Source organism: Oryx dammah, unplaced genomic scaffold (assembly GCF_014754425.2).
Source record: "Oryx dammah isolate SB20612 unplaced genomic scaffold, SCBI_Odam_1.1 HiC_scaffold_24, whole genome shotgun sequence".
Taxonomy (NCBI): Eukaryota; Metazoa; Chordata; class Mammalia; order Artiodactyla; family Bovidae; genus Oryx; species Oryx dammah.
In genome coordinates this window covers 74,009,630-74,032,485 of record NW_024070208.1, presented here as the reverse complement: position 1 = coordinate 74,032,485, position 22,856 = coordinate 74,009,630, and the positions used below count along the sequence as shown (strand labels likewise).

The 22,856-nt window shown below is 43.2% G+C and overlaps 1 protein-coding gene across 22 annotated transcripts in view; it reads left to right on the top strand.

Annotated features, from left to right (window-relative positions):
- Positions 1-22,651, top strand: part of DOCK9 (dedicator of cytokinesis 9) — a 282,181-nt gene extending 259,530 nt beyond the window's left edge. For 12 of the 22 annotated variants that reach the window (XM_040267374.1, XM_040267390.1, XM_040267379.1 and 9 more), the window contains 10 exons: positions 4,650-4,772; positions 5,437-5,550; positions 5,760-5,765; positions 6,224-6,259; positions 7,115-7,261; positions 9,872-10,082; positions 16,005-16,195; positions 19,082-19,182; positions 19,316-19,454; positions 21,363-22,642. In XM_040267374.1, coding sequence (XP_040123308.1) covers positions 4,650-4,772; positions 5,437-5,550; positions 5,760-5,765; positions 6,224-6,259; positions 7,115-7,261; positions 9,872-10,082; positions 16,005-16,195; positions 19,082-19,182; positions 19,316-19,454; positions 21,363-21,485 — 1,191 coding nt within the window. In that variant the 3' untranslated portion in view covers positions 21,486-22,642. Of the gene's footprint in view, positions 1-4,649; positions 4,773-5,436; positions 5,551-5,759; positions 5,766-6,223; positions 6,260-7,114; positions 7,262-9,871; positions 10,083-16,004; positions 16,196-19,081; positions 19,183-19,315; positions 19,455-20,310; positions 20,319-21,362 lie in introns of all 22 variants that reach the window. The other 10 variants (XM_040267381.1, XM_040267389.1, XM_040267377.1 and 7 more) reach the window with 6 other exon arrangements.
- The last annotated feature ends 205 nt before the right edge of the window (positions 22,652-22,856 follow it).

Here is a 22,856-nt window from a genome sequence, read left to right as displayed (position 1 = left end):
GGCATTCTTCTGGTTGAATGGCAGATTTTTCCATAATGAAATGAATTGCTCATCATACTGATACACTGATTGAATTCAGATGTCATTGTTATTAAACTTCCCATGTGTTTCTAGTTTGACAAATGAGTAAAAGTAGTATTTACATCTTAGTCTCACAATTAGGAGCACTTGGCCCAGGAGATCACTTATAAGCTCTATTTGATATATATTTATGCTCTATTTGATATATATTTATTAAGTGACTAAATCTCAAACCATTTAAAATATACCCGAAAGGCTGCTATACACAGATACCTTAGGAGGATAGACATAACATCATTTAAAATCAAGGAACATCTTCCTTATAGAATACTTCCTAGTTGTGGCAGTTAATATATGTTTGTGTGCATTTTTATGTCTCATAAAAATTATCTCTATTCAATTATTAATTTATTTTTAACATGGAAAGGTGCTTCCCTGGTAAAGAATCTGCCTGCAATGTGGGAGACCTGCTTCGATCCTTAGGTTGGGAAGATCTCCTGGAGAAGGGAAAGGCTACCCACTCCAGTATTCTTGCCTGGAGAATCCCATGGACAGGAGCCTGAGCGGTTGTGGTTCATGGAGTCGCAAAGAGTTAGACACTAAAACCCTGAGTGTGGCTATTTAATCAGTGTTTTTAATCTTTCCGCCTCTTCAGCCTCATCTCTTGGCCCTGTCTGATTCAGATTTTATTCTCCAGCCCCTCAAACTACTTAAGAATTTCTCACACATCACGCTGCCATCACTCTCATATCTCTACCTATGTTGGTCCCTCTCCCTGAAATGTCTCTCCTCGCTTCCTTGCTATTCCCACCTTTCCCCTTTACCCCGCTAACTCCTGTCATTGTTAATACTCAGTCAGTTGTCCCTTTCTGCAACCTTCCATGCCCCTCCCTTCCCCTGTCACTGGATGGTTGCTGCTCCTCTCTGCATCCCTGGTTCCCTGGGCTTAGCCTTATCAGCACACTCACCACCATCTTTTACAGTCTCTTTATTGGTCTGCGTAGAGACTCTGAGCTCCATGAGAGCAGGAAGCGCTCTCTTCGTTTGATTGCTGGCCACCCCAGGACTTACCCGGAGACACACAGACTGCTGTAAAGTCAGCAAGTGCTTACTGCTCTCAGTTCAGAGTGCCCCCCTTCTGACTTGCAGTTTGGCACATCTCTGAAATCACTGTGGGTTTTTTTTTCTCTGTCCTCAATATCTGAACATGTACGTTACATCTCTTCCATTTGGTGGTCATGAGTCTCTAGTCCATCAGTTCTAGCTGCTCTGAAGGATAACCCATGTGTGTGTTTGGGGGCCTCCTCCTCAAAGCCAGTTTCATGTATACCACATCACCTGCTAAACTATCCCAACCTGCCTTCCACATTTGGTAAAAATCTATAGAGCCATTTTTATAAATTACAGAAACTAAATTTTATTTATATAGACTTGTCTTATAAACCCAGTGTCAAGCACAATGCCTTGCACATAATAGACTCCTGGTAAAATGTGTAGGTGAATGAATGAAGAATCAAGTTAGTGATGTGGTAGTGACTGTGCCTGGTTATAACATTTATAACTCTTTGAGAAGAATTTTCAGTTTTCTATGAGATTACATTAAAACAGTTACTCTAGAGTCTCACTGTGCTGCTGTAACTGCTATAGTATGGAATTAAGAATCATTAGGTCTCTGATCCCATCCACAGTAAGTCAGGTGTCATCACTATGTATTTACATCTACAGTGTGGACTGTATATAGTTTGAACAAAGCCCAGTAGTGGGAAAAGAAGGGGCCAAATGAATAGTCTGTAAGTTAAACCTGAGAATAGCTTTAAGATGGGTAACTTCTCATGCCTTTGTCTATTTCGTTATCAGAAGAATACCTTGGTTGTACAAAATTTCCTGATGGGAAATTGGGTCTTCTCAGAATTCATTCACCTCTGCCATAGTCCCACAGCACCAAGGAGAATAAAGATGCTCAGTAAATCCCCAGTGGTGATGTCTGTGTGATGTAAGATATGTAAAAATTGCAAGGCTTTGATACAGGAACTCAACTCATTTCCTTACAGTGAAAGACAGCTGTTAGTAATATTGTAAAAATGCAGACTGATTCATTCATCCAAGAAATTCTTGCCTACCAAATATGTATGTGGCACTCTGGGATATTACATTGCTCAGTAAAAATAAGATTCATTTCAAAAACGAATACAAAGTAGAAGTGATGATTGAAATAAGTTTGTTTAACTGGTCTGTTATTTGCTTACAACATTTGGTTTTCAGAGTGTTTTGATGAGTAAAATTTTATTTGATCCTTACAACTCCCAAATTACATTAGACCTTTATTACATTTCCCAGTTTTATAAATTGGTAAAGTAAGTATATGGACACTGATATTATATAGATTATATTTTTATGCTTTTCTTTTATGTAGCTTTTTATAATCAGAGAAGCATGAAAAGAATCGTAAAGTTTGCCGTGTTTAACCTGGATAGATTTTCCACTGGAAAAGATCTGAGACAAAACTAAGAGAAAACTGAGAGAGGCTTAGCATCTTCATAATACAGATACAGGATGAACAGATATGGTGTTAGGACCTTTACTGATGTTTTTCTTTGTCTGTAGCTGTTAGGATAATTACTCCATATATCTGACTTCAGTGTTTGTTTGCACTTAATGAGACCTACAATAAAAGTATGAGACAACTGGTATACCTCTTTATAAGCTTAGGTACAGAGTTCAGTCACACAGATGAGTTTTATGATTTATATGTTGTAAATATGACATAGGAGTTAAATGTCTTGTTTTAAAGATGGTTTATTTAAGTCAGTTAGATAGTATTTTCTGGTGAATTGATTCAAAACTGCTTTTTAAATGTTTATTTTCTTTGGACCTATGAATCATAGCCATTAGGACTATAATGAAACATTAGGTTGGTAATGAAACACACAGGTTCTGCCATTCATGTACAGAATAATAGGGGATACAAACATGTTTAAAGGCAACTATAAAAGACTTAAAAATATATTAACAAATTTAATCTAGCAATATATAAATAAGAAGACGTGACTAAGTAGGATTTACCCTGACAATGCACCGTTGGTTCAGCCCTGGAAAGCCAATCAATATAATTCACCATATTAACAGAACAAATAAGGAAAATCATATGACCATCTCAATAGATGCAAAAAAAGCATTTGGAAAAATTCAGTATCTACTCATGAGTTTGCAGGGGGTTGGGGAAAACCTAGGAATAGAAAGAAACTTCTTCAAGAAAAAGATTATCTACAAAAAACCTACAGCTAACATCATACTTTATGGTGAAAGACTGAATACTTTCCACCTAAAACTGTGAACAAGACAAGAATATCTACTTTTACCACTCCTGTTCAACACTGTGCTACAAATTCTAGTCAGTGCAGTAAGAAAAGAAATAAAATTGCCTGTGTTGACAGAAGATGTAATTGTCTTTTGTGACACAAGTAATCCAAAAGAATTTACAAGAAAAGTTACTAAAACTGAGTTTAGCAAGATCATAGGATAGAAGATCAGTATACAAAACTCAACCAACCTTCTTCACACTTAGATACTTATACCATAGTTGCACCATGCTGTTAACAATCACTTTGTATAATTCCTACAAATATATGCCGGATGACTTTAAATCTTACTCAACAAAGGCTTTTACTACAAAAAAAAATCAAAACTGAAAAACAGTACTGTTTATAATAACAGTAAAAACCTGGAAAAATTAGGTATAAATCTGTAGATTTGTATGCTGCTGCTGCTGCTAAGTCACTTCAGTCATGTCTGACCCTGCGCGACCCCATAGACGGCAGCCCAATAGGCTCCCCCGTCCCTGAGATTCTCCAGGCAAGAACACTGGAGTGGGTTGCCATTGCCTTCTCTGATTTGTACGCTAAAAACTACCAAACACTGATAAAAGAAATCAATGAAGTCCTAAGTTCAAGGACTTTAATGGAGGCAGGGTGACTGCCCAAACTTCAGTAGGTAAGAATTTTGAAAGGAAAAGGATGTTGGCGAGGCAGGCACAGTGCCTCCCACACTCCATCACTAAATTCCTCTAAGATGTTTACATTGGTTTGAAGTCACGCTGAGTGACTCTCTATGTCTCAGCATTGTCATTGTTCCTCAGAAAAGAAAAAAAAAATCTAAATCATATTTAGAAAATGAAAACTAAGAACAAAAATTGAGAGCCTGTGTGAAGCTATCAATTTCCATTTTTTTCCCCATGCAGTTAACTACTACCACAGTCACACAATGAGACCTTAATTTCTGTCTGTAAACATGACTGGAAAATAGCTCATTGCAAAAAAGAATGTAGAAGTTAGTATCTAAAAATATTACATATTTTGAGGGGTTTCCCTGGTGGTCCAGTCGTTAAGACTCTGCGCTTCCACTGCAGGGGGCAAGGGTTCAATCCCTGGTCTGGGAAGTAAGATCCCACATGCTCACGTGCAGCCAAAAAAGTTGAATATGACATAGGAAAATGACAAAGTAAAATAATTTTTAAAAATATCTTACGTATTTTGAAATCATCTTCACCATGTACGCGTTCTGCAAGGAGCGCAGGGTCGGTTTCCCTGTAACACTCTCTCCTGTAACACTCTCTCCTTCTCTTTGATCAGGACGTGCTCACAGAGCTCCTGGAACAGTGCGCAGACGGGCTCTGGAAGGCCGAGCGCTACGAGCTGATCGCCGACATCTATAAGCTCATCATCCCCATCTACGAGAAGCGGAGGGACTTCGAGGTATCCGAGTAGTCTGTTGGTTAACTTTTTCAGAGGACGGGGGAGTGACACACATCCCCAGACATTGTTACACGCAGAGAACGCAAGCAAGCCACTTGAGCACGAGGTCTCTGCTCCTGTACGTGACCCTGGAGGCCACCACCCTCGGAGCCACGAGATGTCACACCTCTACCCAGACCTCCAATCTCAAAGGACAGGGGTTGGGGATTCTGGCACTCCACTTGCATAAAGTTGTCAGAACCCTGACTTTTAAAATCCCCAGGTGCCTCTTCTCTTAGAACTCTTCCTTGCTCCACTGATGGGGGAAAAGAGTGACCCTTTGGGCCTTTCTGGGCTGGGGATGCCGTCCAGTTTCTCTTTAGCACGTCCTAAGGAATGGAGTAGGAAAAGCAAAAAGTACAAGCAGCATCAGAGGACTGAACTGACTCACTGCACTGGGAACCCGATGGGTTCTCAGTATGCCAGATGGCCCTTCGGGTTGGAAACCTAACGCTTGGAAATGATCACTGCCAGTTGTCTAGTCAAAACACATTCTTGATTTTTTTTTTTTTTCTTTAACTCAAGTCCAAGGAGTTTTCACCTGCGTGATCTCATTTCATTGTTAGTTTCACATCAGTTCTGCTAGCTGCAAATGGGAAAAAACAAGCTGTGTTCTTCCTTGCAGAGGCTGGCCCACCTGTACGACACGCTGCACCGAGCCTACAGCAAGGTGACTGAGGTCATGCACTCCGGCCGCCGGCTCCTGGGCACGTACTTCCGAGTGGCCTTCTTCGGGCAGGTGAGCCTCCTCCCTGTCCTATAGCGCCTCCCCAGTCCTTTTTTGTTCTTGTTTAGACCCTATAAAGTGGTATTTTGTAAATTTTCCATTTTCTAGAAATTCTAATTTGATGAATTTGTCATGTTTACTATTGTTCTTATCTTCCTCAGTAGTAAACTTTCTGCTTTTTTTTTTCTTTCTTCCTGTCTTTTCTTTATTACTTTCTTAAGGCAGCGGTAAGTTCTCCTCCCATAAGACATTCTTAGCGGTATCTTTGGTACCTCAGTGTGGTTTGCAAGTTTCCTTTTCAAGTCTGTATGTGTATCTGTCCAGTCATTACACACTCCAGAAAAAACCAGATTAACATTTTATTCCATTCACAGAAATAAATCACCTGTTCCCTTACACGTCTATACTGCATGTTTTAAACCAAAATTAAGACTCTCTGGTTTCCTTTGTCCCTGTGCGTCTCTTATCTTTTATAATATTTTTGCAAGTAGATTTACCATTGTAATATTTCAGAAACCTTTTATAAAGAGGTTCATTTATATTTAACTGAAAGTTTAACCTCCAAGTCTCTAACATGATTAAATAGTATAAATTATAATACATGTATTTAGGGTGTGTGGTTTTCAATGAGCTTTATATAACCTTCAATTTATCCTGTTATTTATTGTCTTTTATAACTTTATAGCAATACCAGTTTACAGACAGTGAAACAGATGTGGAGGTAATTACAGTAAATGCTTAAAAAGCAAGTAATACAGTGAATCACTGCATCTAAACTCCTAAGTTTGATGTGGGTGTTTTTTGTCTCATGTTAGCCTGCGTTTTTTTCTTTTATATACCGTGTTTTTTGCACCATTTTCTCTCTTTTATTTTAGATGAGAAATGTTTTTTAAAAATTTATTTCCAATATTAACTCCAATTTGGGCTTTTTAGTTTTCAACCTTTTTCACTTCCCAAGCAATTTTCTAAGCCTTGTTGTATTCACACCTGACTGATGCTAAAACAGGTGATGACTGGTGATTATAAAAATATTTTCTGATATTATGTGACAATCCTTTCCTATTTTTCTCATCAGTGAGGCAAAATGGAATTTACACCAACTTTACATAACTTTTGCCAAACATACTCTCCAGGCCAGAATGCTTCTGTTGATACTGTAAAATCCTGTGTAGATGGGAGAGGTCAGGAGAAGGGGTGTGTGTGCGTGTCTGAGGCCAGCCCATTGGCTGCTAAGACATGTCTTAGTGAGTTCTTCTGTTCCTTGGGAATGTGAAACAGGCTTGAGTGCCATCATTCGACTTCACCGAGAGAACACAGTCTTGAATCCCCAATTTCTCATTCACTCAACACTTAATGACCACATTCTTGGATGAGTTTGCAGTTTTGTGTTTTTCCTTTATCTTCGCACCCAGACCTCACGTTATTATCCTTTTCCTTCCTATTTGGAAAGCCCGATTTTGTTTTTAGAATCATTCCCTTTTTTGTTATTGTTAACCCTTGTAACAAAAGACTCATTCCTTGTGGTCAGCCTTCGGCTTGTGTCCGGGGGCAGCTCTAATTGTGCCTTTTGTCACAGGGGTTCTTTGAAGATGAAGATGGAAAGGAGTACATTTACAAGGAACCCAAACTCACACCTCTGTCAGAAATTTCTCAGAGACTTCTCAAACTTTATTCAGACAAATTCGGTGCTGAAAACGTCAAGATGATACAAGATTCCGGCAAGGTATGGACCATGCTTGTAAATGTATCACAGCAATGTAATATTGTTTTTTCATGTATGATTGCATCATATATATTCATAAATGTGTGTCGAAAAAAGAAGATGCAGGAAATAGTTAAGAATGGTTGACTTTGAGTGACAAGTGTATTATTTTTTCCCCTAATACCTTTCTATGCTTCCCTGATATCCTTCATGAAGCAGTCCTTTATTTCATAACTTTAAACAGATATTCTTTTACAAAATAATTGATATCTGAAAGGACATACCATTTTTAGTCCAGCTATTTAGAAACTCCATAGGAGTAGGGTCCTAGGTTCTGTCGGTCACTGCTCTTTTTCCTTGCACTTAGCACAATGTCTGGTTGATTGACTGACGGACGGACAGAGGGATGAGCGGACAGACCAAGGAAGGAACTAATTAGCCAGCATATCTGTAGGAAGGAGATTTATGTTCTCCTTAGAGAGGCTGTCCTCTGCTGAGCTGCCCTCACACAAGGACCATTTCTGAACCTCCACACTTTCCTTGTGTGTTTACGTGTTGCACCGACTTCAGGACATCTCCCAAAAGATGGGATCCTCTTGCCTCCTGAAACTCAGGTCTAGTGGAGCTCCTGTTCTTTGCATTTACTAACGCTCCTCCTGTTCAGTTTCCAACAGCAATAAGCTCGGCCTCTCTCTCAGTCCATCCTTTTGGAGGAGCCTCAGTTCATGTTTTTGTCCTGAGCCCTGCGTAGGCATCTCCAGTGTCTGGAATTTATGTCCTTGGGGCCCTTCCCTTTCTCCAGAGAAGGATCTTGCAGTCTCCTGCCCAGGTGGTAGGGAGGGGACAAGGGAGGAGGTAATTCTGGATGCTGGAGGCAGATGAGCAAGGGTGAAGGTCCCACGTTCAGCCTGCAGCCTTCCACCTGCCCTTCCACCTGCAGCCTATTCTGTACCTTGCCCCTGCTTTCTGCTGAGACTGGCGAACCCACTTAGACTCTTTCCAGACTGGTTTCTCCAAGGAACAATCTGTTCTTTTCTTGGGGGTGGGGACTTCAGAAGGGAGCCTGGGGTTCTGCCACCACCCACCATAGACTCTGGGCCACTCACCAACCCATACCTCCCCTGGTCACCCTAATCCTAGTGCTGGTCTTCTCCAGATGCCCACCTCTTCAGGTTGCTGTAACAGATACCATAGACCAGGTAGCATACAAACAATAGAAATTTATTCCTCACAATTCAGGAGAGAGACAGGAAGTCCCGGGTCAAGGCACCAGCAGACTCAGTCTTCTGAGTGAGATTCTTCTTACTGGACCATAGACTTATCGCTGTGTTTTCATGTGGAAGAAGGGCTGAGGGAGCTCTGTGGGGGCCTTGTATAAGGGTACTAATTCCATTCATGAAGGCCCCACCCTCCTAACCTAATCATCTCCTACCTTCCAAAACCACTACATTAGAGGTTAAGATTTCTACATGAGAATTTTGGGGGAACACAGATGTCCAGTCCATCACAGCAGGCTTCTGAGGGGTGCTCTGGCTTCCTCGTTGCCTCTTCCATGGGAATGTGGATTAGAACTTTAACCCTCGTGCACCTGCCTTCCAGATATTCATTAAACTCATACACTGCTGTTCTTCCCGTCCTCTCTTTTTGTCCTTGCCAGTTAATTCTATACTTTGTGACAGAGCTGTACAAAGGAAGAGGGAGAAACATACATTGTTGGTCCATTTTTAGCCAGAAACCTCAACACAACCTTATTAAGACCTACTTCCTTTCTAGACCAAATCACTCAAGTCCAACTTGCCTTTTTCTCTGAAGCCAAAACCTTTGTCTGGATCAGGCTGTGTCTTTGACCTGACAGCCTTCTCTCAAGATGTTCGTGCATTCATCTATTACCTGTACTAAACTAATTCATATCCATGTGTTTAAGTCTAATCTATCTGCAGGTTAGTTATGACTTGAGGGCTTGGTTTTAAACACTATTACTAAAATAAACATTTTTCTCTCTAAGCCAAATATGTAAAAATACAGCTTAGGAAAGAATCAGAGGAATCCAGATGGGGAGTCATTCCACATGAAAACTAGCATGATGTCTTTAAAAAAAGTCAGTGTCATGAAGAAGAACAGTCTGGATGAAATAAGACTGAGGAGCCATGACTAAATGTAAAATGCAATCTTTGATTAGATTCTGGTTCAAACACAAATAGCCAAAAATACCATTCTGGGACATTTGAGAATTTTTCATCTAAACTTGGTATATTGGGTACTATTAGGAGATTAGTGTTACTTTTGTAACATTAACAAAATGATGATGTATTGTGGTTATGGAGGAGGCTGTCCTCATGTTTAGGAGATGCTGGCTCAAGTGTCATGATGTGAACCACTTACTTTGAAATGCTTCCCCTAAAAAAAAAATTACCTGTACATATGTGTGTAAAGAGACATATAAACAAATAGCAAAGTATTAGCAATTGTTCTAAGTGGTGGGTATGTGGCATTTGTTGTCCTGTTTTTTTCAAACTTTCTGAGTCTCCAAAACTTTTACTCATACAAAGTGGGAAAACACAGCTTCCGCGTGCATTGGAGGAGTCCTTCAGACACCAGAAGCTGTATTCCATTCCCTTTATTCATTTAAAGGTCAACCCCAAGGATCTGGATTCCAAGTATGCATACATCCAGGTGACTCACGTGATCCCATTCTTTGATGAGAAAGAACTGCAAGAAAGGAAAACGGAGTTCGAAAGATCCCACAACATTCGCCGCTTCATGTTCGAGATGCCCTTCACCCAGAGCGGGAAGCGGCAGGGGGGCGTAGAGGAGCAGTGCAAACGGCGCACCATCCTGACAGGTACGGCTTCCCCCCAACCCCTGGGCCCTTCCCATAAGAGCCACACCCAGCCCCCTCAGCATGGAAGGCGACAGAAAGAGCCTCCAGGAGGGAACCAGAAGCTTCTAGAACCGGAAGGGCCTCGGGAACTTAGTTAACTTTCCTTATATACCTGCTTCAGTTTAACATGTATCTCATGCTTGCTTTTGAAAACGCACTTTTCTGTTTACCTGTTGGGTATCTTCTTCCATCAGACCAGAAGTCAGGTCCAGTGGCAGGTCACTTACCCGTTTTAGAATCTGGTGAAACCAGTGGGCCCATTTTCTTCCCAGAACGTTCTGGCATGCTGTTTTGAGCAGTTGGCAGACTCTCCAGATACGTGCCCCACCCCTGCGCACAGTGCCAAGGCTACCTACGTCATGGGAGCAGACACCTGAAGCATCTGTGCCTCACAGGTCCCAGCATGACCCTGCTCAGAGACTCCAGGGGCGGGAACAAGTGGGATAGGAGGCTCACCTCCTCCCTGAGTGGCTGGCCAGCCTCAGCTCTTGCTTTTAGAATAGTAAGACAGCACGATCTCAGCTGCTAGTACCAGGAAGCCCACCGCATTCACAGGCTGCCCACACAGCGGTGGCAAGAGTTTCAGTGGCTCCTTTGGCACCGTTTAGTAGCCACTGATTACCCACCCCCTAGAACTATGCTGTGTGACACATGTAGAGTCGTCTTGGGAGTAACCTAAGAGCCACCATCGCTCTTAGGTTAGGGTCAGCAAATGACAGGCAACCTTTAACCTTTAACAGGCAATAAAAGGCTTTCGTGACTTAAAAAAAAAAAAAAAGAAGTGAGGAGGCTGTTGAGAATGCCATGTGTTGTCAGTATCTGCTATTGAGGCACATTTTTCAGAGCAGCCATAGTTAAGTCGAACCAGGAAGGTGCCCAGTGCTTGTCCAGCGGTCCGCCTGGTCACGAGCAGGGAGCACTGCTGCACTGCTGCTGCTAAGTCGCTTCAGTCGTGTCCGACTCTCTGCGACCCCATAGACGGCAGCCCACCAGGCTCCCCCATCCCTGGGATTCTCCAGGCAAGAACACTGGAGTGGGTTGCCATTTCCTTCTCCAATGCATCAAAATGAAAAGTGAAAGTGAAGTCGCTCCATCGTGTCCGACCCTCAGCAACCCCATGGACTGCAGCCTTCCAGGCTCCTCCGTCCATGGGATTGTCCAGGCAGGAGTACTGGAGTGGGGTGCCATTGCCTTCTCCGAGGGAGCACTATAATCATCAGTGAAAAGTGTTCTGTGAGGATGGCGCAGTTTCGGGTGAGGCTCCTCCCTCGCCAGTGGACGATACACTTTAAATGGGTGAATTGCGTGGCGTGTGATTTAGCGGTTATGAAAAGAAAGAGTGTGGTTCATGATGAAATAGCTCAGGACAGCATATTGCATAGGATTTTTTATTCTTCCTATGAGGGAACTGAGATAAAAATTTAAATTCAGCAAAGAACCCCCGAAACCCTACATTCTTTTTCTTATTCTCAAAGGTATTTTGTTTTTTAATTGAAGGATAATTGCTTTACAGAATTGTGTTGGTTTCTGCTAAACATCAACATGAATCAGCCATAGGTATACATATCGCTCCCTCTTGAACCTCCCTCCCGCCTCCCTTCCTATCCCACCTTCTAGGTTGTTACAGAGCCCCTGTTTGAGTTCCCTGAGTCATACAGCAAATTCCCATTGACTATGTATTTTATAAATAGTAAGATAAGTTTCCATGTTACTCTCAATACATCTCACCCTCTCCTTCCTCCCCTCCCCTACATTCTTTAAAAAGGAGCTTCTGCTCCTGTTTTTAGAAAAACAAGACGACCTTTAAAACACAAACAATATTGTCCTCAAAAACATCAGCCCCTCCCCATAGATTGAAAGTGAAAGTGTCAGTCACTCAGTCATATCCGGCTCTTGTGACCCCATGTACTGTAGCCCGCCAGGCTCCTCTGTCCATGGAATTCTCCAGGCAAGAATACTGGAGTGGATAGCTGTTCCCTTCTCTAAGGGAATCTTCCTGACCCAGGGATCGAACCCAGATCTTCTGCATTGCAGGCAGATTCTTTACCATCTGAGCAATGAATTGTTTTTCTGATGGACACAGTAGCAAATCCTTATTAAGCAAAATAACTGCATTTTTTAGGTGGAGTCATTTTACAAGAATTACCAGCTTACCATGTTTTATCTCTCCAGCAGTGATAACCTCAGATCAGTGCTTATCAAAGGTTGTTCCCAGTCTGCTGTGTCAGCAACACCTGGGAACTTGTGGCATGCTGGGGGCGGGGCCAAGCTGGTGTGGTTAACCTAGCTTTCCAGGTGTTTCTGACACTGCTCAAGTTGGAGAACTGCTGATTTAAATAAACCCGAGCTCACTGATGAGTCAGGGTCAGGATTTGTATCATGATTATCCCACTCAGGGAGCATGCTGATTCATAAACAGTTACCACGGGGTGTTTTCACTAGCCAGTTTCCCGTTTTGTTGCAGAAGTATTTTAGATTAGATAACAGACCAGAGTAAAGCTCTGTACCCGCCTGAGCAGAGGGGACAAAGAGTAACGCCGCTACGGAGAAAGGCAATAATCGACTCAGGAAGTAATCACCCTGAGGAGGTGCGGGCAGTGCAGAGCCTGGGCCTGGGTCTTGCAGACCCCATCACATCCTCACTATGTGACCTTGGGCAGGTCACTTAATCTCTCTGCACCTTAGTTTTTCATCTGTAAAGAGAAAGCTACACTCTCCATCCTGTGTGAAAGGATTTGGTAAATTATGCCCAGGTGAGGAAGGAATGCACTTCATTTTGCTACAGTCTCATCCACCATTGAGCTCCTTGCCTTTTGAGGTTGATGATGAGCAAAAGGAGATTATAATGCAACAAAAGAGCGAGAAGGGGTGCAGTTTCTGCCCTAAAAGATCTCAGAATTTCACAAGGCTTAACTACTGATAGTACAAAGATTTAGAGAAGGGGTTATAAAAATGCTACTGAGAACCTGTAAACTATACCAACCTTCACTTAAAGACACACAGGCCAGGATATTCTGCGCTTTCCCTTGTGTTATTAATCCCTTAGGATCTTCTTCCTCTGCATGGCTTCAGAGCTGTCCTTTGGCCTTCCAAGTTGCGTAGAAGCCCCTGCCCTCCGAACCCAGACAGGTTCACTTTCCTGGATAGTTCACTCAGCTACAATGGTGGGTCATTTGAAAGACCTAATGATCACCCTCCCATCCCCCTTGGTGTCAGTTCTGAGCTCGCCTCCCTACCTGACCCCGTCTGTTCCTTCTTTCGTGGAGCTCATCCCATGGAGTTTCTTCCTGGTCATTATTCCCCAGTCTCCCAAATCATGTCCAGACTCCTTCTCAGGTTGGAAATAATTCCCCCACCCCTCACCCCTTGATCAGTCTCACCAGGCTGTACAACCACACCCCTCAGCCATCTCTTCCTCATCGTCCTGACTGAAGGGCTACAGACCACTGATGCGGGCTGTTGATTCATGATGTGATGGCTTACTCAGTCCACCACCTAATTTTCCACTTTCCAGGCTCATTTGCTCTTTCATGTAGCCATTTGGGCAGTAATATAGTCTAACGTTCAGCAAAATTTATGGAGCACGGGCGGGCAATGTCCAGCTTGGTGTATCAACAAAACAGAACTCTCTGTGCAGTTGAATTCTAGCAGGAGGAGACAGACGATAAACAGTAAATATAATGAGTAAATGTGTCTTTGTTGGAAGGTAATACGTGTTCTGGACAAAAGCAAAGGGAGATTGGAAATGGGGTGTTGGGGAAGGGGAAGGTTGCGGGTTAAATGGTGGGTTAAATGAAAGCCCTGTGGGCTTCATGGAGAGTCCAGACTTGAAGGAGGTGAGGGAATGGTCTGTGCAAATGTCTGGAGGAAGACAGAGCTATGGGGGCAGGGGCCAGCGGCGGGGGTCCCTGTGCCCACCACGCTCAGGGTGACCAGTAGGCCGGTGTGGCTGGCGCCAAATGACCCCAGTGAGAGGAGACATGAGGCCAGTAAGGAAGGCTGGGCCAGGGGGTGGTCCTGGATCATGTGCCTTGGTGGGCTCATGCACAGACCCTGAGTTTTCTGTATCATTTCACCTCTCCTGTGCCTCTTTTAGCCCACTGTGACCATCATAAGAAGCAGTGACTCAGACCTTTTGCTGAGTGGAATCAGTGTAACATGGACATCTCACAAATACCCTTGGAGTTGTTGTTTTTTTCTCTCTGAAATAATGGTGCTGCCACCCCATGGCACCCAGAAGCACTGTGATAACATTAGTAGTGTGTTTTGACATGGCATGAGCCTCATGAGACATGTGTCCTGACAAATGAGAACACAGTATTCTCACTGTAAAGCACGTCAGTCTGTCGCGTCTGGGCACACCTGTGGCTGGAGGGCTGTTCCCATCTCCCTGGCTGATAAACAGCAGCATCTAGTTCTTGTCAAAGGAGCCTTCAGTCCAAAGAGGACTTGCCAATCCCAGTGTCGCCACTTAAAAACTGTGTGTCCGCAGGGAACACAGAAGAAATGGTAGACACGGACCCTCGGCCTTAGATTGCACTCAGCAACTAGGACAGGCCTGTAAAGGATGTGACAAACAGGGCTGGATCAGGTTGAATGTCTTTTCCCCCTCTGTTTGGACTTTTGGGTGGCCCTGAGGGAACCCTGGGAGCCGGCCTTTCTTGTTTTGTGATCAGTCCTTTTTGAGTAAACCCTCCCCAACCACTTACTAAATAGTAAAGAATCTAAACATAACACTTCTATCTTATTTCCACTTGTTAAAAAGTAATAGAAGCTTTAGGCATATAGCTACCTGCCTATTCATAAATACATATATGAAATAAGAATATTATATTTACATGTACAATATATAAGCAATAGGGGAGAAATGTGAAACAGTATTGAATTAGAAACAACTATTTTTCTATTCTTTTTTTCTTATTTTAATTGGAGGCTAATTACAATATTGTGGTGGTTTCTGCCATACATTGACATGAATCAGCCATGGTTATACATGTGTCCCCCATCCTGAGCCCCTCTCCCACCTCCCTCCCCACCTCATCCCTCAGGGTCATCCCAGTGCACCAGCCCTGAGCGCCCTGTCTCATGCATCGAACCTGGACTAGCAATCCTTTTCACATATGGTAATATATATGTTTCAGTGCTATTTTTTTCTATTCTTTTTTAAACCAACTCTTTGGTGTTGATATGTTCCGGTGTCTTAAAAGAAATGAAAACAATATTGAGTGGCGTCTTTTTGGTTAAAAAAAAATATGAGAAAAACTAAATATTTTTTAATGTTGTTGAATCACTCAAGTTTTAAAACATCTTTTTTATTGCAACTCAAAGTTTGTGAATTTCTGGTTCATAAAATAGTTTGCTTGGAAATACATTCTCACGTGTTATTTTAATTGACTTCTCTGACTGTGCAAACTTAAGCATGTGATTCCAAGTTGTTCCATGGCTCAAGGATATTCCAATGGAACTCTTTTCTGGACTTAACTCTGTTATATGATCTCTCAAGACTGTTTATTTAGTCTTTTTTATATTTGCAAAGCTGTCTCATGCCTGCTAGCTCATTCAGCTCTCAACAACTTCCAAGAAAGGTTTAGCACATTTATGGGCAAGAAAATTGAGCAAGGAGTGATCAAATGACTTCTTCAAAGACAAACCTCTCCTATTAAAGTAAACAGGAACCCGACCCTCTTGACTTTATGTGGTGCCTGTGGTTAAACGCACAGCACAATAAAGGAAGACTGGTTTCTGGTTCCACGAAGTGCCAGCATGTGTCCTAGACACGCTTCAGGTTCCTTACCTGTCACTTGGGCGTGGTGATGAGCTGTCCGTCGGGACAAATGTAGCGGTGCGAGCCGTGGCCTAACTCTGCGCCGTGTTCCTCCGCAGCGATACACTGCTTCCCGTACGTGAAGAAGCGGATCCCGGTCATGTACCAGCACCACACAGACCTGAACCCCATCGAGGTGGCCATCGACGAGATGAGCAAGAAGGTGGCCGAGCTCCGGCAGCTGTGCTCCTCGGCCGAAGTGGACATGATCAAACTGCAGCTCAAGCTCCAGGGCAGCGTGAGCGTCCAGGTGAGCCGGGTGCCAGGCCAGGCAATCCGCGCGCCAGGCCAAACAATCTGCAGGGCAGCACTTGTGGACCCAGGGAATTTCAGGTCGTTCACACCAGGTCCAGAGGAGATCCCCACCCCCTCTCTTCCGTATTTGTGCGGTTTCTCCCAATCCCAGATGGGCGGGAGCCCTTTGGCTACAAGAGTATCATTGTCACCAAGCTGTCTGCAAGGGCTGGAGATGGGTACAGCCTGGCTTCTCAGAAATTTGGTTAATTCTGATTGCCTGGTGGAAGCATCAAGACTTAAATAAGATAAGTATGGAGAGCTATAGGTTTTCATATGAAACTATTGTTTTCTGGTTTCTGTGAAAATTGTAACTGAAAAGGTAACTGAAGTTTCACTCTTTTAATGGTATCTTTTGATTAGTGAAATTCTTCATTTCAACATAGCCCAACTAATCAATAGTTCCTTTATTAGTAGCAGATTTTGTATCCTCTATAGAAATCTGTGTCAGAGATGTTCTTTTTTGTTTGTTTATCTGAATTGATTTTTATGTGGTAACAAATAGGGGTCAAGACTTTTTTTTCCTTTAGCTGTTCAGGTGACTTCATACTGGATCTAGGTGCTGACTTTTTTTGTCCTTTTTATTGGAGTGTAGTTGATTTATAACATTGTGTTGGTTTCTGCTGAACAGCAAAATGAATCAGTTGTACATATACATATATCCACTTTTTTTTAGATTCTTTTGCCATTAGGTCATTATAGAGTACTGAGTAGAGTTTCCTGTGCTATAGAGTAGGTCCTTATTAATTATTTTATACATAGTAGTGTGTATAGGTCAATCACAATCTTCCAGTTTTTCCCACCACCCCCCACCCCACCCCCAGGTGCTGGGTACACAGGTGTGTTCAGTTTGTAAAAATTCATCAAGCTAAACGCTTACATGCACCTTTATCTTGGTATGGTACACTTCAATCATAGGGATGTTTTTCAGATATTATACTTACATGGTTTCCTAAGAAATTAATAGATATTAAGTTATTCCCTCCAGTGACCAGCATGCTTCTTGCTTTATTGACATTTTTAAGTTTGTATAAATAATTCTAGCCACCTGCATTGTGTGTACATTCCTATATCCGCTTCTTTTCTCTTTCAAGAAGAATGTGTTTATGAAGGTTACATGTAGATTGTAATACACTGGTTTCAGTTTCTGAAATCGGTTTTTGTCAACTTTTTATCAGATCAATGCTAAGCTGTTACCTCACATTTTTCTAAATGTCATTCACCTCAAAAGTATTTACAGATATTTTCAACCTCTTCCCTTATGGCCCAAAAGACTAATGTACCAAAATAAGGTATCAGGTGAAGATGATAAATACTCCAGCCACATGAGTGATTGCATAACGGGCCAGAGGCCACAATTTTCGGCAGCTTAAAACAAAAACCCCTCAGTAATAGCCTGGAAACAGCCAGCTTCTGAAAAGGCCAGTGCGGGGCAGGGGAGAAGGCGTGGCAGGGAAGGGTGCGGCTGGGCAGGATGCACTTTCCAAAGGGCACGTGCCCTGCCTTTTGATAGTGAACTTAGCATTGGATAAATTCCTGGTCACCTTTAAGAACAAAGCATTCTGTGATCAACCGAGGAGGTGAAAGTTACGCGTGTGCACCCTCCAGGGTAACAACAAAGCTGGAGTCCGGGAAGAGAAGCCTGATCCTTTTATTTGTGTTTCTTTAATTCTTCCACCGAGAGCCTCTGCCAGGTGGCTGTTGCACAGGACAGAGCCATCGGGTGGCTTCGTGACTCTGCTCTCCACTCCAGGGTCTTAGCATGCTGACCTTATGAAGTGTCACGAGCTTCCTTCTCCACCTTCTTAAAACTGAACATACACGTCACTCTGGATATTCCTTCATTCAGGTCACTTTTAGGTTATTGACAAAGCTCCCCACATATATCCAGGGATCATACCCAGTCATCCCTGAGGGTTAGCTAGTTGTCCCTATGTCAGTGGGCCCCCCTCTAACCTCTGTGCCCCCTGTCTCCCCACCCCTGGTGTGAACTCTTATCAGTTCAGTTCCTCTGCTGTTACTGCAGGTCCTACATGCTGTGGCCAGGACCACTGCCCATGCCCTTCACCCACAGCCACAGCCACGCCCTCCCTGCTCATTTACCTCCAAGTCCTCCAGGACACCCCCACCCCAGAAAAATCATGCAATGATCACGTAGTCAGGCCCTTTCCCAAGTCCTAAGTGCCTGGAACTTTCCCCTCCCCATCCAGTGTGTCTAACCCTCTTTCTTGCCACACTCCCACATTTCCTGACTTACTCAGCCTCAGAGAACTCCACTTGGTGAATTAGAGGAGACATGCAGGGCTCTGAGTCCCTCATCTTGTTGCCAAATTCCCCCAAATCTTTGGCCTCCCAGCCCCTGAGATGGTTAGTTCATTTAAGGGTAGCAGATCAGCTCCACAATTCCACCAGGGGAAGAGTTGGTTCTTTAAAACTGGCACACGTACTTTGTTTTTCAGTTTTCATTGAACTCACCAGATTGACCTCTTAGTTCACTGTCATATAGCACAAATACCAGTTGGAAGACTGGCTCTGATCTCAGGTGTCTTACTTATTGGCTGTTCGACCTTAAACAGGTCCTTACATTTTCCAAGCGTTAGTTCTTCCTACATAAGATGAACCATCATCACAAGTGCCCTGAGGATGGCTGAGATGACAAACATCAAATAGCTTATAGCAATATGAGCTTGACTCATGGTTTCTTCTTTTGGGTCCTAAGTTCATGGAGGGCAGAGGTCATAACTCACTCACTCAAGCAGCATTTTTAGCAAATGCCAGCTGAAACTAACGATGATGGGCATTTTCTTCATAACCTAATTTTAAATTTTTGTTCTTTATCCAGGTCAATGCTGGTCCACTAGCATATGCCCGAGCTTTCTTAGATGACACAAACACGAAAAGATACCCTGACAATAAAGTGAAGTTGCTTAAAGAAGTTTTCAGGTAACGCACACTGGAAATGTCTTTCTCTTGAAGTAGCAGTCGTTTCTGTGCTTGCTCAGGAAAGAGATCCTGCCAGTTGGGCTCATGCTTTGTTCTGTTCATGCCTTGATTTCCCTCTCCCGCACCGTTTAAGGCAATTTGTGGAAGCTTGCGGTCAAGCCTTAGTGGTGAACGAACGGCTCATCAAAGAGGACCAGATAGAGTATCAGGAAGAAATGAAGGCCAACTACAGGGAAATGACAAAAGAGCTTTCTGAAATCATGCATGAGCAGGTAGGTGCCACACTCGAGTGCTTCTCATGGTTAGACCCCCTGCACACTTGGGGGTCTCAGCTGCACCCTACAATGGTCTGAATGCCCCGACATCCTTCCAGAATGTTGCTCTCTGAAGGACTGGGTAGCATGCTGCACTGCTGCTACTGTCTAACCACGGGGGCTTGGGGAGCAGCCAGCAAGAAGCCTACCCGTCATTGTCTAACCTCCTTTCTATCGCTCAATCTGTCAATAGCTCAGAAACAACTCACATAAAAAAAGAAATACCAGTACTATTCCTGGAACTCTTTATTCACCCAATCCTTTGGTTTAAGGAATTCTCCATTGCAGTAAACGTCTTTCACCATTTAAAAACATAGGGTTGTGCAGAGTGTGACTCCTTACAGCTGATCTGGGTGCCCCAGTGAGTCAGTCCTCAAGGCTGCTTCTTTATTCCTTGTCATTCCGGACAGCTTCCCTGATTGCACTGCTACCACCATCTTCCTGTGTGAATTCCTTTGAGTGGGATTACGTATGTGGGCTCAGTAGTCATCAATGGGGACAGCTGCCCAGGGAACTAAATGAATGTCAAAGGCTGCTTCCTATTGCTTTTTGAGGGGTCTGTTCTCCATCCACCACAGAGTCGATGGAGACTTCTTCTGTGTCAGTCTTTCTGATCAGTGTTGGCCCCGTAAGCAGCCCACGTGACTGCTTCTGTCTGTTGCCTCCACCACTGCCTTTCATTCTAAATGGAAGCCAGTGCTGTTTGTGTCAGTTGCCTGTGATGATGTAGTTAGGAGGCTTCTGTTGCAGAAAACTAACTTAAACGTCTAAGCTTTAACTTGCTCTTTTTTCTCCTCCATGCTCACGCGTTCAGATGGGATGGTAATGTCGTTTTCTACTTTTATTTCTCTGGATCTTAATAACTGGCTCACAGAAAGTTACGACTGAGTTTGGACAACTGTAGATACCGACATAATGACAGTACATGTGCAAAAAGAAGGCAGCCCTCTTCTGGGCATTTAGAAAAGTACAAAAAAAAATAGAAATGACTAAAAAAATAAATACGTGAATAATTGAGCGGAAAGAGAGGGTTTTGTGGGAACAAGTGTCTGGAGAAAGCTCAGGGTCTTTTGTGGGGGACCTCCAGGTAGTTTGGAGAGCTTGATCAGTGGCTGTCAGCACTTGGCACTAGACAAGATGAAAGTAGGGGGAAAAAAAATTCAGAGCTGAGAATATTAAACTCCCAGACTGTGTGGACATAATGCCATGCTGGCTCTTAACTGCACCTTGAATTTTCCATTATCCTAACAACTGTGAAGATTAAACTTTGAACCCTAAAGCAAAAAGGGTCTTGCCCTGGAGTCTTAGACTTTCCAGGGGAGCCTCTGAGTGTGTGTGTTCTTCTCAGTGTCCACCCGGCACTAGGTCAAGTCTTGTGCTTAGAATTCTTCCCTGCGTTATTGAGTGTGAAAGAGACTTGTTGAGAGTCAGCGAGGCAGCCTCTCTCTCTCTCCTAGCATGGAAATCTGTAAGATCTTGAGAAAAGGAGCTGGTGGAAAACACTGATGCTCCAGATTCATTTTTAAAAAAAAAGACTTTTCCAAGGGCCAGGACCAGGTTGTGTCCCCACCAGGTGCGTGCAGGATAGACTTCAAGGTGCTTTTATGACCTGGTGAGCTTAGAAGGCTCTCTACTCACTAACCTGTAGAGGAAACGAAACACGCTGTCCTTGACTTGCTCTTTAAAATCCTGATCCGATAAACCCTGATACACAGTCGGGGATGAGCTGCCCCGCTCCCTCGGCCCTGCACGGAGGCTGAGCTCCCTGGGGGTGTCACAGTCACGCAGTAGCCTCCGGGTGATGAGTTGTGAGAAGTGTCGCTGGGCCCCTTGCGCGTGGGTAACGCTGTGTCTCTGTGCCTCGAGATCTGCCCCCTGGAGGAGAAGACGAGCGTTCTGCCAAACTCCCTGCACATCTTCAACGCCATCAGCGGGACGCCCACCAGCACGCTGGTGCACGGCATGACCAGCTCGTCCTCCGTGGTGTGATCCCACCGCGTGATCCGCGGGTGGGGACTTGCTCTGTCATTTGCAAACTCAGGACGATGACTCCAAAGCTAATCCCTGGGCAGGTGCCCGACACGGGGAGACCAAGCACAAGGAGGAGCCAAGGGGATGGAAGAGTTACGGGAAATAAAGAACCGGGTAATTTTGTATCTCCTGAAGGAGTCTTCCTCAAGAGAGCACTCATTATTTTTTTTTTAAACCTCGCTGGCAATATTCAACGTTTTCATTGTGTCTTAACAGAGGTGTGTAGTGGACACTCTTCGGCTGGAGTTAAGTGTTATTCTTCCTTACAGAAGTAGTATTAAAAATAAACGGCCTGGAGAAAACACGTGTTTTGGAACGTACATAGCACTGAAGTCGAGGCTGGAGGGTAACCCTTCGCCTCTAGGCTAAGCTGGAAAATCTTGAAAATATTTTTTTTTTCCTGTGGCACATTCAGATTGAAAACAAGAACTATTTTTGTGACTAGTTTTTGATGACCTAAGGAAACTGACCATTGTAATTTTTGTACCAGTGAACCAGAAAAGCTAGTGCTTTTATACTCATTTACTTGCATTTAAGAAATAGGAAAGCTTAAGAAACTATGGGAGCTTAAAACTAGTCAAGCAGTTTAGAACCAAAGGCCTGTATTAATAAACACAACTATGCTAAACGTTTAAAGGAGTACAGTATACTGTTATGTACATAGAGTTTGTTAATACAGTCTTGGCGTTGTGTACATACACGTATGACATTTCTACATTTTTAATACATCAGCTTCTGCATAAAGTTTAATTGTGACAAATTTGTGCTGTTCTTAGTATATGCAACACACTTGACTCTACTGTTTTATTCTTGTACATAAAAGCAGTGCAGTTTGGAGGTGTATACAGTCTTTGCTATGTTAGGTTTATAAACCATTTTAAAAATTTCATCCTTTTGCCAAAGTGGTGGAGTATGTCATTGATAAATCATAAATCTTGTGGTGAATAGTGGTGTAATGTAAACCCTTCACCATGTTATATTTTCTTTTCAGACATTAATTGAGTAATTTTATATTTGGGAAAAATAAAAGTTTTTAATTTTATTTAACTAGAATCTCTGCCCTGCTGTAATTAAACAGTCTGTACCACATCTGTATTAAAAACAACATTGCTGATTTTCTGGTAGCGAGTATTGGGTATTTATTGTCGGACAGCCTTAAGAGGGGGCAGGATATTGAAATATTTGGGGGTGAAGTAACGTGGTATATGAAATTTGCTTAAAAATACTTGAAGGGGAAAAAAGAGGGTAGGGATTTGAAACAAGCTTGACAAATGTTGGTTCCTATTTGTGGAAGCTGAGGTTGGGTGCCTGGGGACCATTGTACCCATG